A 13,402-nucleotide genomic window follows, 5' to 3' on the forward strand; every position below is an offset into this window, starting at 1 on the left:
ACCCTGGGGTGCAGGTTGTCCGGCCCCATTGCTTTGTTAACCTTGAGCTTTGACAGCTCACCGTAGACACTACTGGGCGTAAACTCAAAGTTACTAAACGGGTCAACTGAGCCAACCCTTGTCTGTAGCTGAGGGCCGAGCCCTGGCGCTTCTCGGGTGAAGACTGAGCAGAAGTATTCATTTAATAGTTGGGCTTTTTCCGAATCCTTTTCCACATAGTCTCCGTCTGGTTTCCTAAGACGTACAATCCCGCCTGAGTTTTTTCTTCTATCACTGATATACCTGAAGAAGGATTTATCTCCCTTCTGGATGTTCTTTGCTAGAGACTCCTCCATGAGGAATTTAGCTTTCCTGACTGCTGTTTTGACGGCTTTTGATTTGGCCAGGTAGTCTGCTCTAGAGTCCTGCTTCCCTGATTGTTTGTAAGAGATGAATGCTTTTTTCTTCTCCTTGATCAGGTCTGAGATCTCCGCAGTAAACCACTGTGGCTTATTGTTCCTTCGCCGTTTACTTACTGATTTTACATAGCGGTTTGTTGCTTCTTGTATGGTTGCTTTCAAAGTCGACCACATGTCTTCCACGTTATCGGTTTCTTCTTGGCTTTGTAGTGCCTGGTGAACGAAGTCTCCCATTTCTTTGAAATTTGTGTCCTTGAATTTGAGGACTTTGGTTAGTGTAGTAGATTTAGTGAAACCTTTCCTGATATTGAACCATACCATGTTGTGGTCACTGGAGGCCAATGTGTCGCCCACCGAGACCTCTGTGACACTTTCTCCATTGGTAAGTATCAGGTCCAGTATTGCCTGATCCCTTGTCGGTTCCAACACCAGTTGCCTGAGGCTTGCTCCTTTCATAGAGTTTAATAGCCTCCTGCTGCTGCCGGAAGCAGAGGTAAGTGTAACCCAATCCACATCAGGCATGTTGAAGTCACCTAGCAATACTGTGTCCCCACGCAAGGTGATATTTTCTATATCTTCGATTATTTCCATATCCAGGTCATCCTGTTGTCTTGGGGGTCTGTAAATTACGCCAAGATACAAGCATTTGTCCTTTCCTATGGCCAAATTAACCCAAAGGGATTCCCCAGTATACTGGACATCTGAGATTTTCGTGACCTTAATGTCATCTTTAGTATATAATGCTACACCCCCTCCCTTCCTACCCTTTCTGTCCCGGCGAAGCAAGTTGTAACCCGGTATGACCATGTCCCACCCGTGGGAGTCTGTGAGCCAGGTTTCGGATATCGCCACCACATCCAGGTCGGCATTCCTTATTTCTGTTTCCAATTCCAGGATCTTGTTTCCTAAACTGTGTGCGTTGACGTACATAGCCCTCCATGTTATATTTTTGTTATGTCTCAGTGGGGATATTCCTGTTTGAGCTATTTGAACACCTTTAGCATTGTTTGTGTTATTTGTGCTTTCCTGAGGCTCAGAACCACAATGTGTACTCCCCATATACCCAGAACTACAGTGTGTACTCCCCCTAGACCCGGAATTACAATGTGGCCCATAAATATGATGTGACCCTACTCCCGACTCAAAAGTGTGTGCACTCACCCCTGACCCAGAATTTCGGTGTCTACTTTCCTCAGCCTCATAAATGTATTGGCATTTTAGTTCGCCTGGTATGTTGTTTGTGCCTGTACCCTCCCCCGACTTACCTAGTTTAAAGCCCTGTGGAGTAGGCGGGCTAGGCGGTGTCCAAGGACATTCTTCCCTCTTCTGGTTAGGTGTAGCCCGTCGTGTCCCTGTAGTCCTTGCAATGCTTCTCCATGGTGCAGAAACCCGAAGTTCATCTCCTTGCACCATCCTCGCAGCCAGTCGTTCGCCCTTTGTATTCGATCCTCTCTGGCTCTGCCCTTGCCCCTCACTGGGAGAATCGAGGAGAAGACTACCTGCGCATCCATCCTCCTCAGCTTCTCCCCCAGGGCCCTGAAGTCTTCAGGTATGCTGTCCGGGCTGCTCCTTGCGGTGTCGTTGGTTCCGACGTGGATTAGAACCATGGGGAAGTGGTCTCGGGGCTTGATGAGTCTGTCAATGCAAGCAGTGACATCCCGGATCCTGGCCCCTGGCAAACAGCAGACCTCTCTTGATTGTAGGTCTGGTCTGCAGATTGATCCCTCGGTGCCCCTCAGCAGCGAATCTCCGATGACCACCACTCTGCGCTTCTTAGGGGTGGGCTGTACTGTTGATTCCGGAGTTGGAACCGTCTGCTGAACAACTACTTGTAGCTCTTTCTCTGGACCTTCCTGTAGCAGCTGATATCTGTTCCTCAGGGCGATATGAGGTGTCGTTGTTGAGCTGTCCTGTATGGGGGAAAAAGAGACAGAGTTAGGTCCTCTGCATTTTCTTGTGGAGGAAGTCACCAACTGCCAGGAGTCAGCGTCTCCAACCACTTCCTGCATTCCGGTAGTTTGTCTCAAGGTGGCCGTTTTGGATGCTATGGGTGTTCCCAGGGTGGTCTTGTCAGGTTCCTGTTCAGCGATCTGAGACAGCTCCTGGATGACTCCATCGATGAAGGTCTCGTCGTCTCGGATGCTCCTTAAGCGCTGATATTGATATTGATATTGATATTCCTTTTGATCTGATGTCTCCTAATTACCAAGGAGGTGTGACTCTTTGAAGAGCTGGTTCTCAGAGTCAGGCTGTCTGGGTTCCTTTGTGGCTGTCATAAGTACTAAGCAAAAATTTTTTTTGTTGGGTCTTAAGTACTGATCTTTACATATATTAAGCTACCCAAAAGGTAGGAGACATCTAGTCTGCTTGCAATGGCATTCCCAAGGATCAGATTGTTTAATATAATATCCCAGGAGCTTTTGCTGACACTCTAGGTAGGCTAGCACAAATGCTGACAAGTTCCAACCAATGGGAAGGCTGCTCTAGTCACAGGAAGGAGGGGGAAAAGCTGTGGGGGAAGTAGATCTTCACACAGGATCTTTGGAAATAATTGGTGGGATTAGTGAGTGGTCTGGGGGTAGGAGTTGTTGAAAAGGATTAGGGATGAAGAATGGGGGGAAATGTGAAGGGTTTGCTGTCAGCTGAGGAAAAGAACTGGCAGCAAACCCCAGAATGTACATGATAGTGGGTGGACCTGGTGGGGAGTGGGGTATTGCCGAAGGGGTATATGAACAATAAGACCACTAGAAACGAGAGATAGAGAGTATGTGTACTGATGTTTTTGTGTCTCTGGGGATAAAGTTTCCCTTTGAAAATTTATGCTTGAATGGAGAGGTTCATTGCACCTGTGCACATACTGTACTAAGTGGAGGGAAGTTTTCAGCCCAAGGAATTAACTATTACATTACTTGAGCAAATTCCTTGAACACTGTTCTAACACTGCTTCCACTCTGCTTATATTCTTTCAAAAGCATTATAAAAAAAACAACTAAATATTTTATTTTGCTTTTTCCATTTGTGAACATTTTTTCACTTATAAATTTATAAATTTGTAAATTTATGTCTTGTACACACTGAGGTTCATAATCAAAACTTTGAAACGTCAACAAACCAGCCAAAGTTGGCACTTAGACGTCCAAGTGCAGATAATCAAAACCAACTTCCTGTATTTTCTGCTGCGCTTCTAAGCTGCTGTGTGTCCAGAGCTCAAAAGGGTGTGTTGGGGGGGGGGTGTTATGGGCAGGCTTTGGGCGGGCTTAAACCTGGACATCCTGAAGCAATAATTTAAACTTTCTCAGGACATCCTAGGCAGAACTTACATGCCGGGACTTAGATGAAAATAAAACAGGTCTAAGTGACTCAAAGGTGGCCAAACTGATAAGATAACCACTGGATGGTTTAAGGCATGACCTCCCCCCCACTTACACCCCTAGTGGTCATGACCCCTCTCACCTCCCAAAGAGGGAAAAAGCCCCAGTAGGCTTGCCATCAGCTGATTGCAGCAGGGGAATTCTGATCAGCTGAATTGGTTTCCTGGAGTCCCTCTGGCTCAGCTAATCAGGGAGAACGTGATTCCTCTCTAATCTAATCTAATCTAAATCTTGGGTTTATATACCGCATCATCTCCGCAGATGGAGCTCGACACGGTTTACATGGTTAGGGAAGGAACGGAACTCCAGTGGAATTATATAAGTATGAGAGAAGAGAGGTTGGTGTGAGAGTGCCAGGAGCGGGACGGGGTTACGTTCTGGAGAAGAGCCAAGTCTTCAGATGCTTACGGAATGGTAGAAGGGGGCTCAAATTGCGGAGAGGGGAAGGGAGACTGTTCCAGAGCTGAGTGATTCTGAAAGGGAGGGAAGAGCCAAGTTTACCAACAAGGGAGATGCCTTTTAAGGAGGGGTAGGATAGTTTTAATTTTTGAGTGGATCTAGTGGAGGTTGGATTTGAGGAATTCCAGGATAGAGGGATAAAAGGAGGAAGGATACCGTGGAGGATCTTGAAGGTTAGGCAGGCACATTTAAAGTAGACCCTGGAAATAACGGGAAGCCAGTGGAGTTTGGATAGGAGCGGTGTGACATGGTCAAATTTACTTTTTGAGAAGATAAGTTTGGCCGCGGTGTTCTGGATTAGTTGGAGTCTGTGGAGGCTTTTCTTTGTTAAGCTTAGGTAAATGGAATTGCAATAATCCAATCTGGAGAGGATAATGGATTGTACGAGGACAGCAAAGTGTTTTTGGTGGAAGCAGGATCTCACTTTCCTCAGCATGTGATGGCTGCAAAAGCATTTTTTTATCAGGGAGTTGAGGTGGTCATTGAAGGATAATGATGAATCTATGGTGATGCCCAGAACTTTGCTAGAGAATTCCAGCTGTAGAGAGGAGCCTGTGGGCAGTGGGATGGAAGTGGGTAATTGATCAAGTTTAGGGCCGAGCCAAAGTAGTTTAGTTTTGGACTCGTTCAATTTCATTTGTACAGTGTGAGCCCAGGATTGAAGTTTGGTTATGCAAGAAGAAATGTTAGCTGCGAGATTGGTGAGGTTCGCGTCGGTCTCGATGAGGACCAGGATATCGTCGGCGTAAGTGTAGAGTGTTTCTAGGGGGGATAGGTGGAGAAGACTCAGGGAGGACATATAAATGTTGAAGAGGATGGGAGAAAGGGGGGAGCCTTGTGGGACTCCACAAGTCGGTTTCCATGGGGAGGAAGAGGAACCATGTTTGGTGACGGTGTAAGAGCGAGAACGTAAGAAGTTCGAGAACCAGTCAAGGACTGTAGAACTAATGCCTATCTCGGAGAGTAGGAAGATTAGAATGTCATGGTGGACAACGTCAAAGGCAGCAGAGAGGTCGAATTGAAGGAGAACGGCAAATTTTTTGTGAGAGTGAAATTGTTGAATCTTCGAGATTAGGGAGGCCAGGAGGGTTTCGGTACTGAAGTTGGGTCTGAAGCCGTATTGATAGGGTAGGAGGACAGAGAATCTTTCCAGGTAGGCTGAGAGTTGGGAGGAGACGATGGACTCTAGCAATTTGGTTAGGAGCGGAATGTTTGCTATTGGGCGATAATTGGATGGGGAGGAGGGGTCTAGGTCAGCTTTCTTCAGTAGAGGGGTCAGTGCAATGCGTCCCATTTCAGGGGAGAAGAGGCCCGATGATAGGGCAGAATTTATGAGTATGGTGAGAGAAGAGATGGCCTGTGTGGGTATTTTCTCAAATAGATAGGATGGGAATGGATCCAAGGTGCAGTTACAGGATTTCAGTTTCAGGCAGAGTTTGAGGACCTGCGAATCGGATACTTGCTCAAAGGTAGTCCAGGATCTGTTGACTGGGACGGGGGTGGGGACCTTTGTAGTAGGATCGGGGGAGGCGGGCACCAGAGGATTGTAGGAGACTACGGGAGGGAAGGAGCTTCTCAAGGCGGTGACCTTTTCATTGAAAAAGTTTGCTAGTAGGTCCACTGATGGGGAGGAGGGAGGTATAGAAGGGTTGGTGTTGGGAGTTAAGGAGCGCCAGATATTGAACAGCATACTGTTCTGGTTTTTTGAACTGGAGATCTTGTCACCATAGAAATTTTTCCTAGCTCTTTTGAGTGTATTGTTGTAGAGTTTAATGTTGACTCTCCAGATTTGTTTATCTGCGGGGGATTTAGATTTTTTCCAGATGCGTTCCAGGGATCGACATTTTTGTTTTAGCATCCTGTGTTGTGGGAGGTACCAGGGGGCCTTACGGGAGTAGGAGATGGTTTTGGTGGACAGCGGGGCGAGAGATTGGTAGGTGGATTCTGAGAGAGTGGTCCAATTGTGCCAGTTGGTTGCAGAATCTGATGGCTTAGGATTGGATGAGAGAGTGTCAAGAAATTTGGACCAGAACTGATCACTTGAAATTTTCTTGCGGAAAGTAATGGACTTAGAGGGCTGAGGAGAGGTTCCAAGGTGAGACATGAAGATGGGGAGACAGAAGGTTCCTAGGTAGTGGTCGGACCAGGGAACGTGGTCCCAACGGATGTCATCGGTTGAAGTTTTGTAATCCGTGAGATCGAGGAAGCTGATGAGGTCTAGTGTGTGGCCTTTTTCATGGGTTGGAGAGGGGGCAGGGAGGGAGAGGCCGAGAGAGATGAGGAAATTATTGAAATCGGATGCATCTTTGCTGGAGGTGTCATCAAGGTGGAGATTGATATCTCCGATGATCAGTAGTCTTTGGAACTTAAGGAATGCGTTAGATATGGTCTCGTAAACAAGTTCGGAGGAATTGCTCCAGGGGGTGGGTGGGCGATAGAGTAATAAGATACCTAGTGGGTGTAGATGGAGCTCATCATTGATTGAGGCTAGCATATATTCTAGTGAGTGGTGGCTGCCTTTTTCGAGAAGTTCAACATTGAAGAAAGATTTGTAGAGGAGTGCCAATCCGCCTCCTTTTCGGTTTAGTCTAGGAGAAAAGAGGCCTTGGTAGCCCTGGGGGCAAATCTCGTTTTGTGTAAAATAATCATCTTTTTTGATCCAGGACTCTGTGATACAGAAGAATCCAGGATCAGAATCTGTGAGGAGATCTTTCATAATTTGGGTCTTGTTACATACGGATCTGGCGTTGCAGTAAAGTATCGGGACTGGGGTTAGAGAGTCAGGGGCATGGTTGGGAAGGTTGGCGGGGGGCACAGGCTTTAAATAGGCGAGGTTGGCTTTGCGGGGTTTATGTTTGTGAGAGTGACTTCTAGTGCGCAACAGCGTGGGGATTTTGAGGCTGGGGCAGGTATTAGTGACATTTGGGGAGTCTGATAGATTGGGGGAAGGGGGTTTCAAGCAGAGGGTGATCTTAAGAGAAGAGCAGAGAAGGAGAAATAGGAGCCAAAAGGGAGGCTTCATGTTTGAGCTTGGGGAGCCTTTTTTGCTGGGAGGCAGGGCTTGTTTGAATCGTGTGTGAAACAGTTTGCTAAGTAGGGAGAGTCCTTTTTTTTATTTTTTATTTTTTATTTTTTATTTTTTTGGATAACACTGGGGGGAAAGAGTGGTTTAAACCCGAATCCCAGCAGTGAGAGCGGATTTACCTCTGAAACTATTTATCTTTTGGAACCTGAGCAATAGGGTATTCCATGCGGAATCGTATGCAGAGGGGGCTTAATCGGAGGGGTTTAGCAAGGGGAGGCTGCACTGTCGGGAAGCCAGGACTGAGCGGGGACTTAAATGAGTTAGTGGGAGGAAGGGTGAACGGGGAAGGGGTTCAGGTACTGATCACGGAAGGAGTACAGTTTAGCATCTAACAGTTTCCAGTAAAATACAGTACAGTTTAGCATCTAAACAATTTCCAATAAAATATAATGAAATACAATGAGTTCCAATGAAATACAACTTTGGTGGTTGAACGGTATAACGCTAAGGCAGGAACAAAGGGAAGAATACAGTTCGGTATAGTGGCTAGCTATTAATGTGAAGGGGACGGGCAAGGATCACAGTAATGGGTGCAATATAAGAACAGACGATTTGAGTCTAACAAAATTCAGAGAGGGAGGGGGGAGGAGGAACTTAGAGCAATGAGGAGGGAGGGGGAGCAAGAAGGTGGAAAGCTATCTCTTTCCTCTGTTTTTGTAAAGTCGCTGGGGGAGGAGAGATTGTTCGGCGGACCTTGGGGGTTGAAGGAAAAGGTCAGGCGCAGTGGCAGGCAGATCCGCCCGAACCGAAACTGTAAAGGCAGGAAGGCTTTCGACGGTCACGCAGTGGGTTGGAAGGGCGCCTTCGTCGGCACGCCGAACGGCTGCACGCCGTTCGGAGGCTTGTTTTGTAGGTCCGAAGTCTCCCGGTGTTCAAGTAAGGGGCGGAGCAGTGCTCCCACGCACCTCACCTCTCTGGAGCCTGGAAACTAGCTGGTAAGGGCTGGGGGAAGATCTTATATGTCTGGCTGGATCGTGGCAAAGTAGTGGCGGCTGGTCCTATTGCTGCTTAGGTGTAAAAACAGTTGATCTTCTTATCGAATTGTAGGGGGGGGCGGATCTCACATTCCTGGCAGGTTCGGGTCTGTGGGTTCTTGGTGGTAGCGGATGGACCCGCTGCTGCTTAGGTGTAAAAGCAATTGTTTTCCCAATGCTGCTGATATTTAAAAGCAGGCAGATTGATCTCTCCAACAAATTGTATGGTGAAGAGCATACACGTCTGGCTGGATTGGGACAAAAGCTCTCGATAGTGGCGGCTGGTCTTGGTGCTGCTTAGGTGTAAAAGCAGTTGATCTCCTACTTCTGATAATATTTAAAAGCAAGCATATTGATTTTTCCAACGGAATGCTGGGGGAAGAGCTTACTTGTCTGGCTGGATCAGGGCAAAGGGCTCTCGGTAGTGGTGGTTGGTCCTGTTGCTGCTTAGGTGTAAAAAACAGTTGATCTTCCTAGTGGACTGCAGGGGGAGGTGGAGCTCACACACTTGGTTGGATCGGGTCTGTGTGCTCTTGGTAGTTGCGGATAGTTCCGCTGCTGCTGAGGTGTAAAAGCAGTTGATTTCCCACTGTTGCTGATATTTAAAAGCAGGTAGATTGATCTCTCCAATGGACTGCAGAGGGAGGAGCTCACATGCCTGGCTGGATTGGGGCAAAGGGCTCTTGGTAGTGGTGGCTGGTCCTGCTGCTGCTTAGGTGTAAAAGCAGTTGATTTTCCTAGTGGACTGCAGGGAGGGTGGAGCTCATACCTTTGCAGGACCGGGACTGTGGGTTTTTAGTGGGTTGGTCCCGTTGCTGCTTAGGAGTAAAAGCAATTGATCTCCCACTGCTGCTGATATTTAAAAGCAGGCAGATTGTCCAGGGAGAGGAGCTCTGCACTCAAACTGCCATCCTCCTCGCCTTCAAGTTCCCTTACACCCTCTGATTCCTCCCCAAAGTTCCCTCCACAGAGAGCTGCTGTTTTCAGAGCCCTCTACCCCTCCCCCCAACATCCCTACTCCTCCTATTTATTATTTCTATAGCGCTGAAAGGCCTACACAGCGTTGAAAATTTTAACATACAATAGACAGTCCCTGCTTAGAAGAGCTTACAATCTAATTTAGACAAGACATTTCAGGGTTGGGGAGATTATAGTGGGTATAGGTATCTGACAGCAGCACCGGACATCACCCTGACATCCTCCTACATCACCTTAATATCCCCCCAATAGCACCTTGACATCACCTGACACCCCCCTACATCACTCAACACCCCCCTACATCACTCAATAGCCCTCCACATTACCCAACGCCCCACCAACATTAGCTAACCCCCACCCCCACATCAGCCAACCCCCCTGTACCTTCCGATGCAAAATCAGCAGGAGGCAAGCCCACTCCCTCCCACTGGCCTTTCTGGGATATTTATCCCGTTACCCCTGCTGTTTCAGGGAAGGAAATAAAGGAGACTTTGGGTATGTTGCCTGCAAAGATAACCATAAACATAGGTTCTACATATGTGAGGAGCAGGGCTTTTTTTCAGCAGAGGGAGGGAGGAGGGGTCACAGTGTCAGGAGGGAGTGGGCATCCCACCTGCCCCTATTTTGGTTTAAGGGGTCGGCGGAGGGTCACTGGGGGGGTGCAGTTCACCTTTTTTTTTTTTTTTAATGAGGCACATCTGTGCCATTAAAGGAAAAAAAAAAGGGAAAAGCCCCAACAGCTGAGTGGCAGGAGACTGCTTTGGGATTTCCCCTACCACTCAACTGTTCAGGCTTCCCCAAACTGGCTCTGCGCATGTGTCAAAGTCGCCCTTACAGCGACCGATCGGAAGGGATAACAATGAACCTCTGTGCAAATAATTTGCATGCAAACTTGTTGGAACATCGATCGCTGTTACAGAATTGGCCAAAGAAATTGTCCCACAGGAACCTGCATGGTCTCTGTAACTAATGGTCCCGCCTCCCCCTGCACTGCATTGGTCAGACATTCCTAAGGAACCTTAGCCAGCCAATAGGCAACAGGGAAAAGCAGAACAGAAGGTTGCTAAGCTACTGTCTCTGCAGCTTATTGCCTGCCTAAGAAATGACAGAGGAATACACTAACAGCACAGAAGCCAGAAGAGCCGAAGTGTAGGTAAGGGGTTGTCAGGGGAAGAGAGGTTGAGGGAAGAGATATCTAATCTAATCTGTTCTTCCATTTGTGAGTTGCACATACCTATACAGATATGAAATGTGAAAGAGACCAGAAAGTGACATCAGACGGAGAGCCCATGCAGGCTCACGCCAGGAATGTTACAGAGGTACAGGGGAAGGGAAGTGGTACACATGCGGCAGTAGGAGGGTGGGGGAGGGTGCCTCTCACCCTCGCTACGCCACTGATCTTAGGTGCGCTTTTCAGTAGAAGGGCATTAGGAATCCACATTTGTAACTATCATTCTAACAAAGTATATGTAATGTAATGTAATGTAATGTAATTTATTTCTTATATACCGCTACATCCGTTAGGTTCTAAGCGGTTTACAGAAAATATACATTAAGATTAAAAATAAGAAAGGTACTTGAAAAATTCCCTTACTGTCCCGAAGGCTCACAATCTAACTAAAGTACCTGGAGGGTAATAGAGAAGTGAAAAGTAGAGATAGAGGAAAAATAAAATAAAAATAAACATTTTAACAAGACAGCATTGATCTAGATACTATGGAAGGTAGAAGAGAGGAGAGAAAGGAATAGATATAGATATATGCTGATAAACATTACACCAGTCTTTTGAAATTAGCAAAATTATTGCATGTTCTTAACCACATAAACTACCCAATATTCAAACACAGTTTCTGTTTGAAAGTTGGGGTGTTTAGGTTCAAACAATTTTTATTGATGCAAACAACAGCAAATACAATGCCAGGGCACCCCAAGAGTGCACAGAGCAAATAATGATGCATCATATAGAATAATATAACAAGCATGTATAGAAGAGGAGTAACAGTAATCAAACTCCCCCCCTTTCTAATCTATGCAGGGCAAGCAAGACCAGAGGGGCTCTGGACTCTGATGAGCCCCGAAGATGCCACCCCACCCCCACCCCCACCCAACCCTACAGATCATACCCGTGATGAAGTGCTAAAACCTTTCAATGCCCCCCCCACATCCCTCCCCCTCTCCACCCCACCCCACCATTACTCACCATTGCTCTCTCAGCCCTACAAACTGAGCGCCCAGATTAGGACACCCATCTTAAAACCTCACTGCGTCCCTTTGGATGCAAGGACTGCAGATATGGCTCCCACATATTCAAGAACATCATCTTTCGCTTCCTAGCCCCTCCGGCATCTGGCGCCTCCCAGGTGGCCAACTGATGCGATTGGTTCCGCCAATGCCAAAACGCCGGAGGGTCAGGGACTGTCCAGCACTGAAGAATACATTTCCTGGCCAATAAGCTCATCTTCCTACACAGAGCCCGATGCCCCCTAGGCAAATGGCCAAAAGCCTCTGGCAAATCAAAGACAAAGTGGGCTGGAGTACTGCGCAAGGCTCTCCCAACTAACTCTGACATGTAAGAGATTATACGCCTCCAGTAGCGCTGGATAATGAGGCAGGACCAAAAGGCATGTCCCAAAGTGTGTCCCCGTCCCACATTTATGACAGTGGAGTAGGAAGACCCCCACTATAATACAACTGTGTACGTGTGTAATAAGCGCGCAAGGTCACCCTATAATATGTTTCTTGCAACCAAGCACACTGGGTCATGGGGTGTTTAAAAGTATGTGTGTAACTCGGTTCATAGACAATTGCACGCAAGACAATCGCGCATGGACAACTGAGTGCGAGAAAACTGAGTGGAAGACAATTGAGCGCAAGACAATTGAGCGTGAAGACAAGTGAGCACAAAGACAACCTGGCGTAAGACAATGGGGAAATGTAACCATAGAAACGAAAATGCATTCACGTGACTTATATTGAAAACGCAGAGTCAAGGGAATCATACTGAAAACACGTTGACGTGATCACGTGTTAATGTGCTCTACGTGTGCGTGTCCTTCGTTCGCCAAGCACCATCTAGGGGCACGCTGAATTGTCATTGCACTCAGTTATCTTGCGCTAAATTGTCTCGTGCTCAGTTATCGCTGCGCTCAATTGTCTTGCGTGGAGATATAGTTGCGTGCAATTGTCTTTAGCGCAATTGTCTGTGAGCACCATTGTCATTGCGCTGAGTTTTCTGCGCATTTTTGTCTGCGTGCAATTGTCTTGCGCGTTTTTGACCTGTCACCGTGTAACTCAGCAGGCACTATTTAATTTTAATATCCATTGAAGAAGAAAATGTCCAGTGAAATACAAATGGAGTGGATACATTTCTTCTTTTCTTTTACTTTAAGCTTTAATAATCATCGCCTTGCTAGAATCTCTTCATATATACGATTAATAAATCCCAATAAATAAATGAGACCCAAATCAGAGATGCAACAAAGAGTATACATAATTACCTCTTGCATTGGTTCCACCAAATCAATATCATACACCATAAACCCATCCACTCCAGCCTCAATTTCAAAGAGTTTTAGCCTACAATTTTGAAATGAAAATATTAGTCATCAAGGCATTCATGGTCAAATGGGTGCTCGTTATCACTTGGCATCTCCATAGCTTTATCCTGACAATGTAAGGGAGACATTTTAGAAATGAGTAGAGGCGGAGCCAGATCATTTAGATTGGGCCTGAAGAGCCCAAAGTGAGTGGGTATGAAATTTCATCTCCAGCTCCATCTCCCACCCTCACCCCTGCCCCCCTAAACTAAAAACAGAACTACTTGAGCAGGTGGTTATCTTCCAACCTGATCACTTGCAACCTGGACAGCTGGCACCAATGCTGACTCCCACACATGCACTATAAAATACTGAGTGGAGTTGAGCGGGTAGATGGGAGTTGCTTGTTTGCTCTTTCCAAAAATACTAGAACCAGGGGGCATCTAGTGAGGCCACTAAGTAGTAGATTTAAAACAAACTAGAGAAAATATTTCTTCACTCAGTGTGTACTTAAACTCTGCAATTCATTGCCGGAGAATGTGGTGAAAGCACTTAGCTTAGCAGGGTTTAAAAAAGGTATGGATAACTTTCTATAAGAGAA

The 13,402-nt window shown here is 46.7% G+C and overlaps 1 protein-coding gene across 3 annotated transcripts in view; it reads right to left on the reverse strand.

Moving 5' to 3' along the window:
• Positions 1 to 13,402, reverse strand: part of LOC117358035 (malate synthase, glyoxysomal-like) — a 90,739-nt gene that overhangs the window by 35,539 nt on the left and 41,798 nt on the right. For all 3 annotated transcript variants that reach the window (XM_033939460.1, XM_033939469.1, XM_033939453.1), the window contains exon 10: positions 12,763 to 12,841. In XM_033939460.1, coding sequence (XP_033795351.1) covers positions 12,763 to 12,841 — 79 coding nt within the window. The remainder of the gene's footprint in view (positions 1 to 12,762; positions 12,842 to 13,402) is intronic.

Source organism: Geotrypetes seraphini, chromosome 1 (assembly GCF_902459505.1).
Source record: "Geotrypetes seraphini chromosome 1, aGeoSer1.1, whole genome shotgun sequence".
NCBI classification, from domain to species: domain Eukaryota; kingdom Metazoa; phylum Chordata; class Amphibia; order Gymnophiona; family Dermophiidae; genus Geotrypetes; species Geotrypetes seraphini.